Here is a 17,351-nt window from a genome sequence, read left to right as displayed (position 1 = left end):
ACTGAATTCAACTGTAAACATGTCAGCATGTTTATTAATTAAAAAAAGTAAACTCTACAATATGCCAACAATATTATTACAGAGTTAGTACTTTAATGACATTACTTGCCGAGCTGAATTATCACTGCAGCTTTTCCGACTCCTGGCAGATTGGCAAAGTTGGCTGCATTTTTCTTCTCTCCGCATGTCAACCCACATGCATGTAAAATAGACAAAATAGACATGGGGGTTTGAGTAGGGAGAAAGGGGAGCTTGGTAAATCCACAGTATTCTCGCTGTTTCTTACTCGACACAACTGGAGCCACCACAGATCATAGCTGAGTGGCAAGGAGGTGCCAACATGTGCTGCAGAGGTTAATATATACTTCAAGAGCAGCTCTCGTCACTTACTCACTCTGGTCAACACACACCGCTGCTGTCTGCTGCCAGCCTATCTCAGTTTTAAAAAAGACAGCTCTTCTTTCTTGGTCTAAGTAGGAAAACAAGACATGCCTCTGCCATTCTGCACTCTGTCTGCCCAAACTGCGAGCATTTCATCCCTTCTCTTCTTACATTCCTTGATCCTTTATGTTTTCTTTTCTGCTGAGTGATGCTGCCGTGTGCTGGCTCTCTGTGGGTGGCACAGTAAATCGCCTGCCTCCACTCTCATTGTCTTTTAAAAAGACCTCAGATAAATGACTTCCTTATTTGTGTGCCTTAACAAACACACTTAAATGACAACCCATTGTGGATTTTTAGATTCAGTCTGCTCGTTCATCCTTTCATTTCGTTCAGTCCAGGTCTGCATACATGTTCTAATGCTGCTGCCTTTCCAGCCAGTAGTGTCACCTATATCAAATTCCCTCATTAGCTTCCTAGGATATACTTTGTCTTTGTGCCATGTGCCTAAGCTTTCCAGCACTGTGTTCTTTGCCTGCCTCTTTTGAGTCTGATCATGTTTTGACCTTGCCTGTTTCGTTTTTTTATTTTTATTTTTTTATTTTGCCTCAGCCCAACCCTTTGTACTTTGTTTGCCTGCTTGGAGTTTTGTTTCCTTGTACCTTTTTTTTTCAAAGTAAAGACTCTTTACTTTTACATCTGCCTTCTGAGTCGTGCTGTTGGGTCCCTTTTCTGAGAACTGTGACAGTACCTGAGTCAAAGAGGTTTTTCTCACATTTAATTACAAGAAAAACTGTTGAGACCTTTGTCAGTACTGTGAGGACTATTCTCAGTATGAAAGGCACAAGACTGACAAAAAAGCAGATTTTCAGATCCCCATGTTTAATTATGTGATTGACAAATACGGAATCGATCTGCCCAACCTTTTCAGTAATACGATGCTTTAGATGCAGTTCAGCGATCTAAATGAACACTGTTTGCTTGACAAAGATAAAAGTAGCCCACTCATAATTAATTATTCCTTGTACTTAGCTGAGCAAAATAGGCCAACAGAGAGAGAGAGCGAGAGAGAGCGAGAGAGACAGAGAGAGAGAGAGAGAGAGAGGCAAGCTCATTTGATTCACTCTCCCTCAGCAGCTTTGTCATGGTGAAGAGTGGCATCACCGCTGCTTGCACATGCTAGCTGTGCATTCTGTGTGTGTGACAGAGGCTTTAAATCAAATGTGGCCGCTCCAAGCAGCTCTGTAATCTCATGATGGGAGTCACAGGGGATCTCTGCTGCAGATGTCTGTTCGGCTGTGCAGGCGGCTCCGGAGAGCTGCTGAGCTGTGGCTGTGACAAATACAACTAAACAGATCACAATGCGGTGATGTAAGGATTACCAGTAAAGTTTCACTTTATAATATAAGTAAATGTATTTCGAATAAATGTTTTATGAATGAGTGGCACAGCCTCAATTAAAGTATCAATACAAGACATATCACACTTCCACATTAATAAATGAATAAGAATTTCTTACATAGTACATAAAAGGGCACTATTTTGTCACCAGTAGTTTGGCTCATTTAAACACATATTCCTCATTTACTGAATAATCATGGCAGCCAGGCATGATTGCCAACCAGGCAAAGTGGTCAACTGCCCTGCAATCCCAGACCCTCAGGGGGCCCTAAATCCCCAGGTTCACAGTGTGTTTGGTTTGTGTGTGGTTTTTTTTGTGAATATGCACCAATATATTACAAAATCAACTGAAATGACAAAGGTCCTGCATTATAACTTGATTTTGAAGCCTTATCTTTTAGAAATCTAGGTTTAATATCTTCATCATATAAGTTTATATTGTGCTCAAATGGTCAGGATACACACACAAAAGAGGGGTGGTGGTAGTTGTGGGGGTTGTCAAAAAGGGCGAGCCTACAGGTCATTTTTGCCCCAGTAACATTGATCAGGTTAATCTCGCCATGTTTGACAGGTGTCAGGTGGGTGTCAGGTAAGTGTAGACAACACATCTACATAAATCATTGAGCAGTGAACTTGCTTAACTATTCTTAAGTGTTTAACAATTAACGATTGCATTCATTGATTATTGGCTGACATAACTAGCCCTGCCAATCCATGCATCTCCAGGGGAAAACTGAACTCTAATGGATCTAAAATGGACCCTTTTTTTGCACCAGTGCACAAACGATACTAAATTCCTATCTTTACCAGTACTTTGTTGAGTTTTTTTTTCACACACTGGGCTTTTAAATTCTTGAAATCCAACTTGGTGAATCACTGCTGATGGACATTTCTGGCTGATGATTGCTTTCAGGTCATTTTTTTATGCATTTTATTTCAGAAAATTACCTCCCTCAGCGGTAACAGATAAGCTTAGAAAAACTCAGTGCTACACCAACAATGGAAAAAAAGCTGCCTGCAGTCCGTTTCTCAATGTTAATAGATTTGTAGAAAGATAATCTTTCTCTGCTCAGCTCTGAAGGCCCTAAATTTATTGTTGAAGAGTTGTTCCTAAATTGGAACAACTCTTCTGCAATGGCCTGTTGATACAGGAGAGATAATATTTTGTTCATTTGAGTATAACCTATACATCACTGAAGACCACGTTAAATAACACACTAAACTGACCATTAATGTCTCTGGAAGTATCCGGCTGTTGGCTCAAGCCTGTAAGAAAGCCCTCCGAGTTAATGTTGGTGGCCTTGAATTTTTAGCTTCCACAAAGCATCAGTTTGTTGTCTGTGGAATCAACTGCTTTTTGCTGACAGGAGTACGATGGTCCAGGGAGAACATGCGCATATGTCTCAAACTGTGGGAACTGCTCTCATTGTGATGCCACACAGGACTACACTGACTCTAGCAGCTGCACAGCAGCTGACAGGTCCAGTCCCTTGCTGCACAAGACACTTCTACTCAACTTCAGTCTCGGCAACACAGTATGCACTAATGTAGCCATCAGTGCAGTTTCATTTATTTATTTATTTTTAACAGAGCGTGGCCGCCTCATGCTGAGTGTCATGTCTCTTCTCATTGTGGGCTGCTATAATCTCAAGGGCCTCTCATATTCAACCGTCATTCTCATGGAAGGCTCTTGTTGAGCCTTCTCTCTTAAGCACCACATGGCGCTTAAGAGAGACTTCAGTGTCAGTCAGAAATGTCACTGATGCTGTTCTTTAACGCCTTATTCCATTAGTGAGTGGATGAAGAGTAAAAAACAGGTAGGGCTGCAGAAACTTATCAACAGACTCGCCTCACTGCAGCTGATTTCAACTACATTTACACCTTCAAAATTCAATGAATGGACTACAAAAGCAAAAACATTTGCTTCCATGTTAGCTTGTTGACCATTTCCTATTCGATATATTGGAAGCGTTATGTTATAACAGCACAGCAAATGGAGAGGTCTGAACTTAGATCTGGCCTGAACTCACCATTGCTGGGCCCAGTCTTCAAAGGCAAATCCAATGAAGTCAATGGACCAGCTGAATATCCTGGTCATTTGCACTGTAATCAAATTTGGTGTCCTTTCTGGTATCGTTTTTGTGGTATTGTTGTGGGCTACCTGTTTTTGGCCAGGTTAATTGATGGATTGATTCCATCCATTAGCTATACCACTTATCCTTTGAGGGTCACCAGGAGCCTGAGCCAATCCCAGCTAACACTGGGGAAAGGCCCTTGATGGATCAATTAGAGATCATTTTAGGAAAATTTTTATTTAATAAAAGTAACATCAATACATTAGTCACTTTATAAATGGGCCCCAATGAATTCATGGTACGTCATTATTAATTCATGTTTAGTCATATATCGAGTGTTTATTACCTCCGCCAAGGAGATTATGTTTTCATCTGTTTCTGTTTATTTGACAGAAGGATTAGGAAAAAACTACTGAACTGATTTTCACTGAGTGATGGGGCATGGGCCAGGGAAGAACCCATTACATTTTGGGGCAGATTCGGATCATTTACGATAATTTTTTTTTTTTTTTAAGTCTGGTGTATGTTGTTTGTCACTGGCCTTGGTGGAGGTCTGCGCTCTCTGAGTGCCCCTCTAATGTAATTATTCAGCAGTGGGGGAAATATTAGGATCCTTTTTACTTGAGTAAAACTTACAGCACTGCAATATTAAAATAGGTCACTACAAGTAAAACTCCTGCAATGAAAATTGCCCTTTAGTAAAAGTGCATTTTGTATTATAAGCAAGATATGCTTAGGCTATCAGAAGTAAAAGTACACTTAATGCAGAGGTTGCTTTACAATTGATTATATTTATTATATTATATTATATTTATCTGCAAAATAACTAGTAACAAAAGCTGCCAAATAAATGTAGTGGATTAAAAAGTACAACCCAGTAATCTTGTTATTGTAGTGAAGTAGAAGTGTAATGTAGTATGAAATGGAAATACTACATCAAACTTGTCTGTAAATACCGTTACTTGAGTAACTGTAGGCTACTTAGTTACATTGCACCACTGGTGTTATTCATTAATGTTAATTACTGTAACATTATTGAAACGTACTTCTGACCACATGTCTGTATTACCTCTCCATCTCCTCAGCCATAAAGTTGTTTGGGGGAACTGGACTTGTCCTGAATGAAACGATCAGTCTCAATCTGCAATCACAGCATCAACGCTAACAGCCTCCATTACTTCGAGTGGCCTTTAATAGCAGCAATGTTCCGCCTGAAAGTTAATGAGATCTCACTGTCTGAGTCTCAGACCAATGAGTGTTACTCTAATGGACTTCGATAACAGGACACTCACACGCGTGAAGTCAGTGTGAAATCCTTGCCGTGACTGACTTATCCACACAGTCTGCACAGGCCAGTGTGTGCTGCGTCACCGGAAGACTGCGGGACCCCCACCCACACACACACACACACACACACCGGTGGGTCCCCTGCAGTGCGAGAGATCTGCGATGGGGCTGGAAACACACACGGAGAGAGAGAGAAAAGGGGGAGAGAGGTACGTGCGGCAGCAGAACAACATTTAGCCTGACTGCGGAGGGAAACGGCGGCACGTCGGCTTCATCCAGGCATTAATCCTGTTGTGGTAGCCATGGTAAGTTCACTTCGGTGCTCGAATAGTGCGGCCGTGCTCTGCAGTTCTCTGTGCTGCATCAGAACTGCAGGGGGGGATCACCGGACTAACCTAGAGAAAAATGATGCGGCAGGGGCTGTTTATGAGGTGCAATGTGCATGTGAAGTAGCTGCTTAAGTCACTCTGCCTCACTGGGGCCTGTCTTCATATACAGATGTTGTGTGCTGCAGCTGTGCTGTTTCATAGGAGGTGATTATTCACAGATGACACTGATAATGCAGACCTCTGGTACAGTAGCAGAATACCCACTTGACTCTTTGATTTTGTTGTTATGATCATTTTACTCCATCCACAATGAGGTAAAAGACCAATCTATGCATCTGGGCATGTGTTGAAAGTTTGTATTTTGCAGAGAGCCACTGTATCTCCTTGGCAATCTATTATGGATTTGTGCAGCATCACCACTGGTGTCACATACAGTATACTAGGTCAAAACACACAAGCCACTCACTGTAGTGGTCTGTGCATCCACCACACACTCACCCATAACCTAGAGAGAGCTTGTAAAGATAATGAGCACCTGATCTGAATAAGCAGCAGTAACTTCCAGGAGAGACTGCGCTTTTCAGCCATGCGATCCAACATTGCCAAAGGAGATTGTTCATGTACTTTAAAGAGAGTTTTAAAAGGTCTTGCAGCCTCTTTCTGCCCTTCTCTATTATAGTATATTGCTAATATGTACAGAAAGCACAACATACACTAGATGTTTTTTCCAGTAATCATGGTGATTACAGTCAAGCCTGCATATATTCCTGTGTTTACTATTGGCCTCCACTGATGCACGACTTTCTCCCTCAAAACTTTCCAAAAATACCCTCCTCCTTCAGCTGGCACTCAACGCTAAGGATAAAAAGTGCCAAACAAGCTTTAATATTTGACTCTGCCGTGAGGACTATCTCTTCTTTTCATATTGTGACTGTGAGCCACAGAGGTGGCTGGTTAAAGCTCATGTATGAAGCAGACTGCTAAGCTATTTTAGAGCATGACTGTCAAACCAGACACAGTAACCTGATTTTCTTGTTTTGAGAAAGTTGAGGTAATCACTTGTCTGTTGCCTTTTTCCTAACTGGCTGACCACCTAAGCCACCCAACATTTAAACTCTTTAGGTTGAGTTCTCTGGTATGACGTTTGGAGGTTTCAGCATGACTGAACTCAGGCAAAATGCAGGAGAGTGATGGATTCAGCCCAGGGTGCATGGAAAATGTGTGGTTATGCTAATTTTGAATCGATAATCATGTATGTAGAGTAGGTCCAATTTTCTTACCAAAGTTGCCACTGCCATCATTTCTTTGCAGGATGGGATGTCATGCTGCTGTCATTGATATTTCTGCTTCTCTTCACCAATATATTTCTAGGTCTTGATTGTGCCCCTGAAATAGTACTGTGCTATTTTTCCAAGTTTCTCCACTTTAAGTGAGCCTGTGCGGCTCCTGTTTCTCTGCTTTTCCTGCAGTTCTCAAAGTGGTCTCAGCCTCTAGCCTTTGGGAAAATGTCCTATGTGGTTTTCATCCTGACCTCTGCTCTCTCAGTGACTTCTCTGCCCGCTGACATAGAGAAGGGAAGGAGAAAAGTGGTGCATGTTCTTGGTAAGGACATGTTATTCTTTCAGGTTTCTTACATGGGCAAAGTGATATGCTCTGCTGAACTGTGCCCACAGCGGTGTATTTAAGATACATACGCTTTATCCAGAGGTGCTTTTATTCAACTGAGGGCTGCGATAAATTTGATTTATTTACTTGCTAAGGAAACTGTGACGTCAGGGATTAAAATAGTCGACTGCATGAGACCTGGCTGTCTGTAGTGTCTACAAAGTAGAAGTTAATAGGAATACAGCTGCTCTTTTATTAGAAGATATTCTCAGATGATGAATTCCTCCTCCTGCCTGCCAGGTATTGTCCCAACAAAACTTCTCAGAGGTGATCCTGTAGATTTATTTTAGTGCAGTCAATCGTATAAGTACAGTACTTACAGCACTTTACTCCTTTACTTAAATAAAAGGAGCAACAGATAATTCTTACTAATGCATTAATGTACACGGGTCATCTGTTGATGCAGCAAATTGACTTTTTTGCTTCATAAAGGTGCTGTGCCAAATATGTTAGACACAATTGCCTGTTTAAACAACTAGCAGACACAGAGCAGCAAAATCATTCCATTGCAGTCATTTTTCGAGCCACCAATATTTACCCTCCTTTTTCTCTGCTTTTACACTGAACTAAGTCTCCAGTTAGTTGATAACAGCTGTTTTGTGCTGGGCAGATAGTGTGCACTCAGTTTTTCCGAAATTCTCTGATAAACAGCTGCCTGCTGCTTTTCTTAAGCTTCTAGTCTTACCAGGAGAGTCTAATGCATGTAGAGGTGCACACTATCCCATCTTCAGATTCCTAGCCCTTCACACAGGCACCCAGACAAACCAGTAGGATTCACTAGTGCAGTGACAGGGACATAAACCCTCCCGATATGCAAAAACCACCACTTAGTAACAGGAGTCCCATTGCCAGGGCTGTCTGTAAAATGGTGTCTCCTTAATTAAATGGTAACATGTTGTTGTTTGTCTTAACATCAGTGGGTTGCAGAGCAGCCTTCGGTGTTAGGAAATAATCTGCTTAAAGTTTTGATCAAACAATACTTGATGCTTTTGTGGCTGCTGGTGATAAACAACTTTGCAGAGAGCAGTAAGCAGTGACAGGACTAATTGCTGGCTGGTGTGGATAATTGTAGGTGCCTTTATCTGGTCACAGCATAGCAGAAAACCTCTTGCAGCCGCTCATTAAATGTTTTAAATGTTTACACCACACTTATCATGTGCGTACTCTGCGGTTGCCCAGGCACACACACACACACACACACACACACACACACACACACACACACACACACACACACACACACACACACACACACACACACACACACACACACACACACACACACACACACACACACACGCGTAAACACAAACAGGGTCTGAGCAAATGTCTGCCAAAAATGCAAACTAGGTCTTGTTATTGCCCATTTGGATGGTGAGGCCTGTGCTTACCATTATTCTTGGGTCATTTTGATGAAGTTCTCTTGGCAGAGGTTGAGGTTAAAATTTTGGAGTGGGTAATCTGTTGACAGATCTGGGCAGAAGAGAGACTAAAGTGCACACTGGACCCTTTGATCAAAAAACTGTTCTCCACTATTGAGATGCTGAATGTTGAGGCACTAATGTGTCCGCACAAGTAAACAGCTCAGGCTTTATTAGCTGATGCTGATTCAATTTTGCAGGCGTTGGCCTGTGATATCCGTCACGAAGAGAATCAGAGATTGAATTTTACGGTGAGAATATACATTACAAATATTGGCAGTGTCAAGGGTGATTGCAAACAGCATTGAAAGGACTTGACTGCACATACTTGTATGGTAATGGAAGATTCCTTAGGCATTCACTTGCTAGCACCACTTTTATGAATATTTACCCCTAATTCAATGAAATTGCACAATTCAAAATATTGATTTCTGGCAACGAGAGTAGTACTGTATCAATGACAAACATAAAAGTTATAAACATCAGTCAAAACTCATTTGCAAAAAACAGAGAGTGTGAAATATAAGGAAAGAGAGATTAGAGAAAATGTTTTAATTATATTGATATAATTAAAACATTATATATATATATATATATATATATATATATATATATATATATATACTATATATGATTCTGCAAATGCATTGTGTTGATAAGTCAGCCTGTTTTGTCTTGTTCCATCCCGCAGAGGACGACACTGGAGCGGTCATCGTGCAGACAGCTCCTGGGAAAGTGGTGACACATCGCGGTGGCTCCATCACTTTGCCCTGCAGATTCCATCACGAGCCAGAGAACCTGGACCCAGCTCGCATCCGGATTAAGTGGACCAAAGTGACAGATGAACTGCAGTTTGAGGACGTCTTTGTGGCACTCGGAAGGTAGATTCAGCTTCTGCAATTTTCAGACTGTCAATCCGTATCTATTGTTTTGATCAAATTTTCCTGTCCCTATGTTGTAGGACCCAAAACAACAATACGGTATGTTTATTTGACTGATTGATTTCCTCTTACTAACACGGTATAGTATAGAGGCTTAACACAAATCATGTTTCTCTGGAGTAGGTATTTTTATGAACCCACTCATACAAAATACATAGCACTTTTTTACAGGCTATCAAGTAAAGCATCCTACTAGAGTCTACCTGTGAAGAATTTCTTACTCATTGTGCTTTTAGCAATTTTGAAGGCACTTGAATTTCTGTGAAATCTCTCCAGGCAGCAGCGTGTATTTGGAGCGTACAGAGGCCGTGTGTTTTTGGAGCAGGCGGGACCAGGTGACGCCTCAGTGATCATCCAAAATGTCACGCTGGAGGACTATGGACGCTATGAGTGTGAAGTCACTAATGACATGGAAGATGACACAGGATTTGTCAACCTTGACCTAGAAGGTCAGGAATTTGGTCCATCTGGAGGGGATTTTGTCAAAGCCATGGCATATCTAATACTTGGTTGTACTTGCTGTTGTCTAAAGTGTTGGTCAAAGTTCACTTGAGACTAAAGTGAAATTCTACAGCCTTACACTCAACAGTAAACTTGTTTCTGTCAACTGTAGGAGTGGTGTTTCCCTACTACCCCCGTGAGGGGCGCTATAAGCTCAACTACCACCAGGCTGAGGATGCCTGCAAACAGCAGGATGCCATCCTGGCCTCCCACTCTCAACTGCACAAGGTAAATTAACACCATCCATGCAGTTCAAACAGGGATAGTCTGTCATTTTCGAGGCAGAAAAAGGGTAAGGTCGAAGTCACAGATCACTACCAAGGACCTGTTTAGAGCTGTAGTACATTAATTTATAGGCCTATATTTCGATTTAGTTATGCACTTACGGGCTACAACCCTCAGTCATAAACAGTTTTAGAGCAGCAGTGAGTCTGAAATTAAGAATATGCTTATGACCAGACTAGAAATTTTACTGCAGGTCCGCCCTCCCATTTTAAAAATCCCTACACATTAAAGACCAGAGTAATAGAGTTATGTCAGAAGAGATAAACCACATTCCTCTCTTCATAATAATGTCTTTTATCTATCAGTATGACACACTAACCTACATTATATCCTTCCACAGGCCTGGCTGGAAGGACTAGACTGGTGTAATGCTGGATGGCTGGAGGACGGCTCAGTCCAGTACCCTATCTCTCATCCCAGAGATCAGTGCGGCCGCAAGGACACCCCCGCTGGTGTTCGTAACTATGGCTACAGGCATAAGGAGGATGAGCGCTATGACACTTTCTGTTTCACTTCTAAGCCCAATGGTGAGAAATAGAGAGATATGTATGTGTTTGTGGCTGCAGTTGTGTACACATGTATGTGTGCATCTGAAGATTTGAAACTCTTTGTACACAGCAGTTAAAGTGGCATCTAGAAGGTGGGGGAACCTTAAGATCCGGTGTTGTGGTGTGGGGTTGGTGCTGATGGTGGTGATGGTGGTGGTGGCGGCGGCGACGGCGGGGGGGAAACATATGTCTGTGAGCACAGTCCCAGAATCGCACGCAGCACGCTCTCATGAGAATGACAGGCACACAGAGAGGGCTGGTACAGAGACAGACGGGGCCGGTATAAACTTTATGGATTTTTTGATGGTCCAGTGGCCCACATCATTTTGTATGAAACTGCCGATCAGATTTATTTACTTATTATTTGAAGGTACTGGAACACCGTTATGGGTTGTTCGGCGCACTTTGACCCGTTTGATCATACACCTAAATACAAACATCCAGCCCAGTGTCCAGCATCCATGGCTCATGATTGGAAGAAGCTGGCGGAGCTGGGTTGTTGTGATACTGTATAGAAAGAGGATATATCATGTGTGTTGGACCGGGGAGAAAGGAGGTCCATGTCTCTAATCTCTGCTTGTGATCTTGCAGGCCTAAGGCCATTGGATTTAGATCAAGCTGTGTTGATTCAGCCCTGCTAGGGCCACAGTGTCTGCTGGGTGCCAGACATCGCCTTTCATCTCCCACTTCTTTGATTTACATCACATTCCCTCAGAGTGTCTGTGAGTGTCTCCTTCGCACATGCCACCTCCAGGTTCTTAAACTCAAACAAACTTGGGAATTTAGGAGGCTGGATTAGTTTTTTCCTGCATGAAATATACAGTATGTGTAATCTCTGGGCAGCAGAAACAAGTTAGCATCAGTTATTAAAGGAATAGTTTGTTATTTTCAGAAATACACTTGCTTGCTTTCATGTTGAGAGTTAGATGAGAAAATTGATACCAGTCTCACGTACAATAAGTAGGCTATGTATGTAGTTGGAGCCAGCAGCTGGTTTACTTAGCGACTAGAGACGGGGGGAAACAGCTAGCCTGGCTCTGTCCAAAAGAAACAAATCCACCTACTAACACCTCTAAATCTCACCGATTAACACATTATATTTCATTTGTTCAATCTGTGCAAAAACTGATTCGTAAAAAGTACAATTTGCTGTTTTACAGGGGGTTAAATGCCAGACTATTTTTTGGCCAGAAACAGTCAAAAAGCAGAGATTCCATTTTCATTTTTATAAGTTTTTATAAGTTTTTGTACATATTCAACAAATCAGATGTAACGAGTTAATTAGTGGGCTTAAGTGGGTGTAGGTGGTAGGTGGTGTTAGCTTCAAATGAAGCCAAGGTAGCTCTTTTCCTCTTCTTCCAGTCTTTGTGCTAAGCTAAGCTAACCGGCTGTAGATTTATATCAAGCCTCAAGACATGAGAATGGTATCAATCTTATCATCTATCTCTTGGCAAGAAAGCAAATATGAATATTTCCTAAGATGTGGAACTACGTCTTTCAAAACATTCACCATATTAGTGAAGAGGGCATCATTTTAAAAATTCGGTTTGGAAAAATGTGACCTCAAGACAGCATGCACCTCTTCGAAGTTGGAAAGAGAATTAAAAACTTCTCATGGTTTCTAAAAACTAAATAGATAAAAGACAATGCTCTTCATTTGAAACACAAACCCATTTTGGGAAAGCCTTAACTGTGAAAAAGAAGCAGTTCCTTTCATCGGAAAGAAAAAGGTAGTATGACAGAAACCTTAAATGAATGCTCATAGCTTCCCTTGTGTGTTAATTATTGTGGACAGTCTGTTGTGGGCAGGAGGTTGCAGCATTGGTCGTGACCGATACTGTTGCTCAGTCCAGCTGGAAGGTATTTACTGAAGGTCCCCTGGGGAAATATGAGACAATATTCTGCCTCTCTAATAGCCACCAGTCACATAAACAAGCACAAAATCATTAGCTGAACCAAGTGCAAAGCTGAGGTTGCAGACATGATTTTCAAGATAACAGTTGTTTGGAGAATTCTTGGTTAGGTTCTTTATCCTTTGCTTCTTTCTTAAGAGAAGCTGCCATGTGATCCAGCTCAGTTCACCAAAACAATTCAACCAATCCGGATACTCATTTCTTTAATACTGCCAGGCTAAAAGTCTCCCCAGAGGTGAGATGAAAACAAAAATGGAAACATTTTAACAGTAATGTTGAGTTAGAGTGCTGTCCAAAGGCGAGAGTATTGCCTTTCGATTTAGTGCAGCTGTCCAGACAGTTGTTCGAATTAGTTGATATTCTGAACACAATCAGGTGGACAGAGCAGGAAAACTTAGAATAATTACCCTCTGGGCTCAGCGTGTCTCTGAGGTTTCCCTCTCTCACTCACTTCTCTCTCTTTCTTTTCTTTTGCCCTCCTGAACAATATACTTGCTCTGTTTCCCTTCACCTTTTCAAATGTTCTTACAACAAACATCCTCTCCCTCCATAATTCCCCCCAGGCAAAGTGTACTTCCTCAAACGGTTTAAGAAGGTGAACTATGCGGAGGCGATGAAGGCTTGCATTCGAGATGGGTCTGTGGTGGCCAAAGTGGGTCAGCTGTATGCAGCATGGAAGTTCCAGCTTCTGGACCGCTGTGAAGCTGGTTGGATGGAGGATGGCAGTGTCCGTTACCCCATAGTGAACCCCCGTTCTCGCTGTGGAGGATCCCTGCCAGGCGTCCGACACCTGGGCTTCCCTGATAAAAAATTCCGCCTCTATGGGGTCTACTGTTTCCACGAGAACAAGGATGAAAGAGCAGGTGGTACTGAAACAACAAAAAGCCCTACTAATAGCTTGACAAGGAGCAAGAGCAGCAGCAGCATCTCCATGAATGCCACAAGGGTGACTTTAAAGTGAAGAGACTGAGCGCAGGAGGGAGATGCAATTTTAGATTTGACTGCAACAACTGTCACCAAACAGCCAGACTCCATTCATTGCTTTTAGATTAACACACTCTCAGACAAGATATACTCATTTGGAGATTTGCCAGAGAGAAGTGAGGCTGTGTAAAATTAAGGATGACATATTTAATAGGGTGATTTTCCTTTCGTCTACAGTCAGTCAATCATCTTAGAGAGTGAGTATGTTAGCACATCTGTTGCTAAAACTGTAAGATTAAACAGCAACTTGATCACCATTCAGGCAAACATTAGATCAGAGAGTCTGCCATGACATGAATATCCTTGTTTAAGTTTACATATTTTTTGGCCCCCGCTGAGGCTCGTCAGCACTGAGCGCCAGTCTGAGCCAGAATCCCAGTGCCAGGGTGAAAACATTCATTACTGGGTGAGACAGGATGATCTGCCTCACTGTATGGAAAAATTCAAGATGCACTGTTAAGTTTTGATTGTACCAAGTGTAATTGCCTGTAACCAGATGCCATGCTTGGTTAGAAACCCTCTGGCACAATGTGAGTCATTTTTCTCATTAACTAAGACTGGGCAATCTCATCATCAGAGCTGAACAGGCCAAGTAGTAAACATTGCACTTGCTCTTAAAATATTTGCACTTTAAATACAAACTTCATACAGCTTCATGTTATGAAAGCATTTTGGCTTAGACTTTAGTGGCCATGTATTGTTTGGCTGAGAGTAGTCACTAAGGCTGAATTAGCAGAAGTACAAAGCTAAAATAATTGCTATTTACCTCACATACTGCACTTCTAAGCTACCTGGACCACCAGTTGCACTATAAATGTTACATGAAAATACTTATTATATTACAGACTATGTTTGCCATTACAGAATGGATGAATGTTCTGGAAAAAATAAAAGTCTTGAAATTGTTGATTTGAACAACATGTGTTTGCGTGGAGTTTTTTCTAAGATATATACAAATCTCTGTAAAAGGAAAAACCTGATTAAAGGACATGGAATGCTAGAGCTTTTATCCAAAGCACTTTATAGTGTGCCTCAGTCACACACTCACATACTAATGGCGAAGAGCAGCAATGCAAGGTGCATGCCTAACCATCAGGAGCAATTAGAGATTCAGTGTCTGGCTAGGACAGATCAGGCAGGAGTTCCAGTGTGGTAAAAGCTGTATCAAACAATGCAGAACGTGCATTCCAAGACCTTTGTTTTTCTGCCATAATGTTAATATGCCTTGAGACTGTGTAAAGTGGTGCTTTAAGCTGAATGCTAACATGTGCACAGTAACAATGCTAACATTCTGACATTAAGCAGGTGTAATGTTTACCATGTTCACTGTCTTAGTTTAGCCTGGTAGCATTAATTAGCACTACACACAAAGTACAGCTGAGGCTGATGGGAATGTCATTTGTTTTGCATGCATTTGATCATAAAGTATAAATAAATCAAGTAAATTTTGACCTGATAACAGCAATTGATTAAAGATTAAGGGATCAACAAAATAATTACAAATTATCCTTAGGGGAATATGGATGTATGTACCAAAGTTCATGGCAATCCATAAAATAGTTGTTGAGACATTTCACTCAAAATTACACAACGTCAGTGTCAGTGTGGTGCTAGAAGAAAAGTCATGACAACACCAAAGTCAGTAGGACACATATATCCTCTGGGAACCATGAAGATCTGTAACAAATTTCATGCAAATCCATTCAATAGTCACTGAGACATTTCACTTAAAACCAAAAATGTGATCCTCATAGTGGCACTAGAGTAAAGTCAAGGGATCACCAAAGTCAATAGTCTTCATCCTCAGATTACCACGAATATCTGTACAAAATGTCAAGGCAGTCCATCCAATAGTTGTTGATATGTTTCAGTCTGGACCCAAAGTGGTGGTCCAACTGACTGACTTAACATTAAACAACTAAGGTTCATTGTATTTTTTCTTTAAAAGTGCTTGTATAATTTGACATTGTCATTTGGTTACCTGAAACTTCCGATACCAAATGACCCTCACGACACTTTTACCTCTGTGTTAACAGTCTTTACTAACAGTTATAAATCAATTATGTGAGTAGGAGTCACAGTTGATAAGTGGTGAATGTTTCGTTCTGTGCTTTGCTCTGCCTCATGTGTCCCAGTGTTTGCCAGCAAGATAAACTGCTGAACAGTGAACCTGACTCTGAGTGGGAGTGAGCTGGTGTTGTGCCAACACAGACGAACAAACCATGTTATCGTCATAGCAACTGACAGCATGTGATTAAAGTCAAGTTCATGGCAAGTCCAACATCATGAAATAATTGCTGAGTGACGAACTTGAGCTGTGAAAAAAAAAAAATCACGTCTGTTTGCTGCGCATTGACAGCTTTGTGCTGTTTTTTTCTTTTTTCTTTTTAGATTTTCAAAGAGAAAAAGAAGCTCTGCAATGACCTGGATGATCAAAGTTGATGATTTTAATGATTCGCTGAGTATTCTCACCAGCCCCATTAGTCTGTACTACTGTGTGAATTTAGTCACAGCCACTAAATTAATAAGCAAAGTCCTGCTTGATGCACTATGACATTCATTATTTATGGAGAATTATGTGGTCCGGATTTCAGTGCTGAAGTAATTTTGATGTTTTTATATGCTCTGGATTGTGATGGTAGCCCATTTTAAATTCACTATGCATGGCATTTAGCAGCAACTCCATCTTATTTAAACGCGAGGTCAACTTAAATAGCAGCCAATACTTCCAATTTGACTGCCAGCGCTTTGGCAAGCAGAAAGACAGATCTGTATGCAGCACGCGTTTGTTAACAAGAATAATAACAGTAATAGTAGCCGCATGTTGGACCAACTGAGTGCTCAAAGAAACCAACATATTCCACAGATGGTGAGCTCAAAAAGGCCAGGCAGCAGACAGGTAGTGGCATTAATTAAAGCTTCTTCAAACTCCCTTAATTAAATGACAGGATAAACATTCAATGTAAAGACGGAGAGAAAAGACATACAGGTAGAAGGGTTTTTTGAAGACAGACGAATTGCAGAAAAGTGACTGAAGCCTTTAAACTATTTTACTAAGATGACAGTGCTGTCTTCATTTCATCAGGCATCTTCATTGCCTTTTCTTCTGAGAATGAAATTAAATTAGGTGACCCTATGACAACAGAGTACTGCCACACAATCAATTCAAAGGGATGGGATGACGCTGGCTCTAACTTGGCTCTCATTTATCAGCCTGTGACAGAGGTCAGGGCCTGAACAGGCCTGAGATACAAGCAGAACGGAGTGGAAAAGTCACAAAGTGACACAAGAAATAGAATAAAAAAGGATTAATACCAGTCCAATATATCAGTAGAAATCAATTTAAAGGCATTACACACACTGCTGGTTCACCTCACAGACTGACTGACATCTCCGTGATTCTCCCGGTGGTTTTCTTTCACCTGTTAGAGTCGGACAAATTACACCTTTACCTTCCTTCTAGACATTTTTCACAGCAGACATTTTAACTTGTTAAATCAAGAAATCACAGGTTACAAATTAAATGACGGCTCCATTCCAATTGAGTATCCCAACAGGCTAGTCCAGTAAGCAAGCATGCAGAATACCATGGTCCTGGGTGAAGCCATCCTTAACGTTATTAA

At 41.3% G+C, this 17,351-nt stretch overlaps 1 protein-coding gene across 1 annotated transcript; it reads left to right on the top strand.

Annotated features, from left to right (window-relative positions):
* Window positions 1–5,347: 5,347 nt before the first annotated feature.
* Window positions 5,348–13,705, top strand: hapln4 (hyaluronan and proteoglycan link protein 4). The gene is made up of 7 exons (XM_040128599.1): window positions 5,348–5,446; window positions 6,940–7,072; window positions 9,248–9,437; window positions 9,774–9,946; window positions 10,111–10,226; window positions 10,624–10,810; window positions 13,308–13,705. Exons 1-7 carry the CDS (start codon window positions 5,444–5,446, stop codon window positions 13,703–13,705), a joined length of 1,200 nt encoding a protein of 399 aa, XP_039984533.1. The 5' UTR covers window positions 5,348–5,443.
* Window positions 13,706–17,351: the final 3,646 nt, after the last annotated feature.

This window comes from Xiphias gladius, chromosome 6, assembly GCF_016859285.1.
Source record: "Xiphias gladius isolate SHS-SW01 ecotype Sanya breed wild chromosome 6, ASM1685928v1, whole genome shotgun sequence".
Lineage (NCBI taxonomy): Eukaryota > Metazoa > Chordata > Actinopteri > Istiophoriformes > Xiphiidae > Xiphias > Xiphias gladius.
The sequence above is the reverse complement of the archived record's forward strand: the minus strand, read 5'-3'. Positions and strand labels throughout refer to the sequence as shown.